The sequence below is a fragment of the Lipomyces doorenjongii genome (assembly GCF_038497915.1).
Source record: "Lipomyces doorenjongii strain NRRL Y-27504 unplaced genomic scaffold V1508scaffold_107, whole genome shotgun sequence".
Classification (NCBI taxonomy): Eukaryota; Fungi; Ascomycota; class Lipomycetes; order Lipomycetales; family Lipomycetaceae; genus Lipomyces; species Lipomyces doorenjongii.
The window spans coordinates 1-6,018 of record NW_027118174.1 but is presented as its reverse complement, the minus strand read 5'-3'; the positions used below and the strand labels follow the sequence as shown (position 1 = coordinate 6,018).

Genomic DNA, 6,018 nt, shown 5'->3' with positions numbered 1-6,018 from the left:
CCGTCTATCTGTGCCGACCCGACCCCTAAATTGAATGCTCAGAGCGGAGGAGAATAGCAGCTATGATAAATCCATAAACACTATTACCATCGATCCTCAATCCAAAAAGAGGGATTAAATGTAAAGACACGATAAGGTCCAGATCGACGTGCCACGCCACCAGGACATGGGCCCATGCTGATTGCGAATGGCCAAGCCATAAAGTAGAACCAAATCGCTCCAAATAACGGCTCATACATGCTTATAATATTGAACTTTGCTTACATCATTGTTGGTGAGTAACTCGACTTCGTCGTTCCCAGGCCGTGACAGAATGCGCTGAGTCTCCATAGAGTCCTCATACATAATATTCTAAAGTACACAGTTACATGCTTCCAGGTCGCGTAGTATGCAGTGCACCCGTCCAGTCCGCACATGAGCGCTAAACTGGACGCTTTTTGGAGCACCTCATGGCGAAATGACCTGGATTCTCGTGGACAAACAAATCGGATAATGTGGGCAGTTGGCAAGGAACTAGAGCACGGTATACTGGGACACAATGATTGCGAAGGCTCGAAGGGAAGGGTGTATGAATGGAGCAGACCTGAACACACCAAGCCAGATTAGCTGCCCTTTTCGATTAAATAGTAGCCCGACTGACAAAAGCAAGTCTTAAACAGTTGAAACGAAGATCGTGAGCATATTTAAATTAGCACTGGGCGTTGAATTAGCACTGGGCGTTGAATTAGCACCGGGCGTTGAAACACCTCTACCCGTCATGCGACCCACATAAATCTTGGGGTTGCGTGGTTACGTCATTGATCTCTGGATACTTCGTGTCCACCCACTTTTCCCAGAACTTGGCTCCGCTAATCAACGATGTAATGTTCTCCCAAACGACGCACAGAACGGAGAGAGCCATGACTATCGACACGATAGATGTGATGCCTAGATCGTGAGCAAGGGGAAGACATATGATAATTATACCCGAAACAGGTCGAAAGACAAGTCGAGCGGGCTGCAAGAGTCAGCAAACTGTGTAATTCAGGGTTCGAATAAGCAGTCTCATAGCTTACCTTTGGAAGCAATAAAGTTCCAGATCCATCCTCCGATTTATGAAGCAGCGCGACCAAGTATAGGATGATCAATCCCGCACCGATGCCTCCGCAGAGCAACCAAACCTGCCCTACTTGCAACTCTGAAGATCTAGCACAGATTGCTGCCACATGTCCTCCAGCTAGTAAGCTTGCCACCAATGGAAGGTGAAGTACCACCCATAAAAAAGCTGCGTAAACCGAGTGTCGGAGGGGGTGCACTCCTTTCATCGCTCCGTCGTTATGAACATACAACCAATTCAGACAAAAAGCAATGATTAATGTCCAAATAGCTCTGAGTAGTCTGTCATTGAATCCAATTGCGGCAGGAGAACCAACCACGATGGAATAGAGGAATTCGCCCAATACGATGATGAAGAAAGCAGCAAACCGATCGATTTCATGCGGGATGTCCACAGCTGTAGTATATCTAGCTCTTAGAAGCTTCTTTGCGGCAGGAGCATAACAAAACACCCAGATGGATTCTTCGACAATTATTCCGACACTAGCCACAGCAATCTTGCTTCGTAAAGATATCGACTCTACAAAAAGCGGGATGTAGATGCATAGGCCGACGATTGAAAGGCAGAACCAGAGTCGCTGTTGAGCTCTGTGATGATAGCTTGCAAAGGAATAAAGAAGATGAGTAGTAGTCGCAGACATTCGTGCGATCATGTAAGCACCAACGGTAGCCCGCATTGCGCTAATGTCCTCGTTGACATACGTTGCGTTATTTCCATATATGACCAACAACACCATGATCCAGAGAATAAGGACCCTCTGCGCGAGATCATCGGTGTAGAACGAATTCATCAGCTCTCTAAGGTCACTCCATACATGCCACGTCGGTGTAAGGATGAGCTTTATCGCCTTCGTTAGCTCGCGACAGTACACCCGGAACAAAAGATTGAACTTACGATGTACTTGACCAAGTTCACCCCCGAGACATCGTCAGCAAGATTCTCGGCAAAGTTTGCTAGGATCGCGACATAGAGCAAGTCAAGGAAGAGTTCAAATCTACCTGGAAATATTCGTTAGTTTACATTGCGATTGAAACGTGGCCGCATAGCACTTGCCTGCTTGCCGCTCGGCTTCTGATCTTTTCATGAGCTTTCCGTCCTCTAGCCATTGTAACGCGAGAGGCTGCCGAAATAGAGCACGCGGAGTGGATATTAGTTCAGACGATTCGGTTTTTGTGATCGTGGCCATGACGGGGCTATAGGAACTTGGCCCAAGACGGACGTGATATGGGGTGATGGGCGATGGGCGATGGGCGATGGGCGCTGTGTTGCGGCTCAATAGTCATCTATCATTTCAGTGTAACTACTACAAAGCCGCAAAAGTTTGCTTTCTAGCGGCGAAGTTACTCTAGGAGGGTTTGGGGTTTAAGACACACAACTTCGCACAATTTTTCATTTATTTTAGTGCAAATATCAAAAATGCTCTTGTTTCACACTCAACTGGAGTAATGTGGAATGCAGTATGTAGAGGTGGCCAATAATAATAATAACTGCAAATAAAGCGAGGAGCATGGCTGGGTACCGTGTGGTACCCTGAAACCCTGAGACATTGTTATATTTAATAGATGGTTGATTACGACAACGATGAACGATATGAAACCAACACTGATCTTACACTAAATACAAATATAACTCAGAGGACATTTGTTCGGATCTTTGATTATTCTCAATAATTCTGTTTTAGAGTTGGCAACCGTTACCGTATCGGGTAGTCTGAGTCTATTTGCGGATCGTCAATTTGAAACTAAATTATAGTATTATGTGGCGAACAGCTCAATTGGAATTTACGGGAGTAGGCTTGGGCAAGGGTTCATGAAGGGTAAAAGGTTGCCGCATTTCTCTAGTGTTGCTGCGCTGCTTGCGACACATGTGCGCAACATATGCGCCACTACCACCACAGGCTCCTAGCCGCCGTCCGAAATGTGGTTTAATGGGACGCCTGCGGTGGCTAATGTGCGCATTTTTGACTGCGTCGCACATTATCTTATCGTGCACAGGAACAAGCAGCGAAGAATGCGCTCGCTGTCTTTGTTGGGTATGCGAGGCGGGGCTCGTCTCTATTATACAAAACAAGACATATGGTTGTGTAGCACACAGTCACCTCGAATGGCGTTTTTATAAGTGCTCCATTCCATATTAATTCTCGCACTCTACTATGAGGTATAAGAGAATATATAGCTGCAACCCTAACTGTATGATACGCCCAATTGCCCTCCTTCGAACCAGTCACGTAATCTGTTGAGAACCATGAGCTTAACTTGTTTCAATTCTTGTCCTCATAGATTCGACATTTTTGCTTTGCTCGTCGACGACGATCAACAGGGAGGACTGCACACTTGAACTTTGCGTTAGCGCGGTAATCTTCTTGTCATTTTACCCTAAACCACTCCAAATCTGATAGGGGGTACTCGCACCCAGAATTACTGCTCCGAGGCCGACCTTATCAGGAGGACCCATTACCGGATTCCGGCACGCCATTTCTCCAAGCCAAGCTGCTTATAACACCGAAGCATCGCTGACTCCATGTTTTAATGTAAAGGTCATGTATACCGTTCCGCGTCACACTCACCTCCCCTCTTGCCCTCTATTGGTTTGCATCTCGCCATTTGGCTGTATAGCCAGCTGATATTTCGTTTGTCAAAATTATATAGCGACCGTGGCAATGCATTCAAATGAGGATATCGACGCTGAAGAGACAGACCTTTTGCTACCTGATGTCCTTGATGCTGACTTGTACAATGAGCAGCTAAACCAGAATGTTGAGGTCGGTATCGAGAGCGAGGAAATAATGCCACTTTGGAAAGCCATCAAAGCCTATCCAATGGCAATTTTTTGGTGCCTCGTCGTCTCAATGTGCGTCGTGATGGAAGGTTACGATACTGTTCTTATAGGTAACTTCTACGCTTACCCAACGTTTGCACAGAAATACGGAAATTACTTTCCGGGAGTTGGTTATCAGCTGACGGCAGCCTGGCAAGCCGGTCTGGGAAATGCCGCTGGAATTGGTGCCTTCTTTGGTGTCCTTGCAAATGGCTACTTAGTCAACTCATTCGGCCAGAAGCCCGTGTTGATTGGTTCGCTCTTTGTTCTGTCGTGCTTTATCTTTATGACGTTTTTTGCCCCAAACATCATTGTGTTGTGTGTTGGAGAAGTTTTGTGTGGACTTCCATGGGGTGTCTTCGCTTCGACAGCCCCAGCTTATGCATCCGAGGTGCTACCACTTTCCCTTCGAGTGTATCTAACAACCTACACTAATATGTGCTTTATCATTGGCCAAATTATTGCCGCTGGTATATTGGATGGATTGGTCCACTTAAGTACAGAATGGTCTTTCAGGATCCCATTTGGGCTGCAGTGGGTTTGGCCGGCGTTTTTGATCCCTTTATTGTTTTTTGCTCCAGAATCTCCATGGCACTTGGTACGGATAGGCCGATTGGAAGAGGCTGAGAAGTCCCTACTCAGATTGCAACGCAAGTCAGCAGGCATCGATGTCAAGCATACCCTCGCGACGATCGTTCACACCAACAAACTGGAGGAAGAGCTGGCGATAGGAACATCCTACTGGGATTGCTTCAAGTCTTTCGAGCGACGGCGAACATTGATCGCTTGTTTCGCATTCGGCGGACAAGTTTTATCGGGGCTGAATTTCGCATACAACTCTACCTACTTCTTCCAGCAGATCGGACTTTCGACATCCCAGACGTACAGACTTAATTTAGGGGGAACCGCCATCGCACTCTTAGGTACGCTTCTCTCCTGGTTCCTTCTTTTGCCGTACTTTGGCCGCAGGACTATTTACCTTTGGGGTATGGCCACAATGTGCGTGATACTCCTTTTAATTGGTGTTCTCAATGTCCGCACCACGTCCAACGGTGTTGCAACGACCCAAGCAGTACTGACACTCGTCTGGACATTCGTCTACCAGCTCACTGTTGGACAGCTTGGCTGGGCGATACCAGCAGAAATCGGTTCCACCCGTCTCCGTCAGAGGACAGTGTGCGTTGCGCGAAATGCGTATTATATCGTCAGCGTCATTGCTGGTGCGTTGGAGCCGTATTTCATGAATCCGACACAGTGGAATCTCAAGGGCTACACCGCCTTTGTGTGGAGCGGAACCGCTATGTTGACATTTATCTGGGCTTACTTCAAGCTGCCGGAGACGAAGGGCAGACGGTATGAAGAACTTGATATACTGTTTGCCAATGATGTGCCGGCGAGGAAATTCGAAACATTCCAGGTTGATGCATATAGGGCGGAACAGATGGAGGACTTTGACGCGCGTCCCCTTGTCACAAGCGATAAATTGGTGAGAGGTGCTAGAAGTGCTATTGCAGGTTAACGATGGCCTTGAGTGTTAGCAAAAAGTATTGATGTCATGAAATCTCTGGTGCTGGTATCACATGTAGACAAATATATAACCTTGTAAATAATCGACACTAAAGCACTTACTCTTAAGCGACTTCTGAGTTTTATCCATGTTGCCTGGAACCCTGGGTATTAGAACGATGTATTCCAGAGTCATATAACTAACGAAGTTCGTTGCGAGATACTGGAAGGTTAGTTTGGCTTTCATATGGGAGCATTCGTATGGCAATGCGGCATCGAGACGAGAGAGCCCATTGCTTAAACTTTCTTTGTGAGGCAGCGCGTGATTTACGAGACAAGGGAAGTTTCGGGCCCGTTCTTATTGGGTGCCTTCCAGCAACACGACATTTACTAGACATATCCCGTATCGCGAACATCCAACAGCATTTACGTTAAAGAGCTCCATATCACCAAATACCCACTCAAATCCTGGTTAGAGGATTATTACATATAACTTGGTCTTAGACGTGATCGGCAAGCGAGCGGACCACCCAAGCGAGCGGCTCACTCCTCAATCGTCTACGCGTCCCGTATTTCAAATTTTTAATAACCTAGCAACC

The 6,018-nt window shown here is 46.8% G+C and overlaps 2 protein-coding genes across 2 annotated transcripts; one reads left to right on the top strand and one right to left on the bottom strand.

Annotated features, from left to right (window-relative positions):
* Positions 1 to 748: 748 nt before the first annotated feature.
* V1508DRAFT_400504 (bacterial low temperature requirement A protein-domain-containing protein) lies at positions 749 to 2,282 on the bottom strand (the record flags this gene model as incomplete). The annotated part of the gene is made up of 4 exons (XM_066938340.1): positions 749 to 997; positions 1,056 to 1,934; positions 1,991 to 2,094; positions 2,150 to 2,282. 4 exons carry the CDS (start codon positions 2,280 to 2,282, stop codon positions 749 to 751), a joined length of 1,365 nt encoding a protein of 454 aa, XP_066792709.1.
* Positions 2,283 to 3,297: 1,015 nt separating this feature from the next.
* V1508DRAFT_426884 (general substrate transporter) lies at positions 3,298 to 5,548 on the top strand. The gene has a single exon (XM_066941626.1). The coding sequence runs from the start codon at positions 3,756 to 3,758 to the stop codon at positions 5,430 to 5,432; it is 1,677 nt and encodes a 558-aa protein (XP_066792708.1). The 5' UTR covers positions 3,298 to 3,755; the 3' UTR covers positions 5,433 to 5,548.
* The last annotated feature ends 470 nt before the right edge of the window (positions 5,549 to 6,018 follow it).

Excerpts from the sequence above, each read along its gene's own strand:
- V1508DRAFT_426884 (XM_066941626.1), top strand. The coding sequence starts at position 3,756 with ATGCATTCAAATGAGGATATCGACGCTGAAGAGACAGACCTTTTGCTA.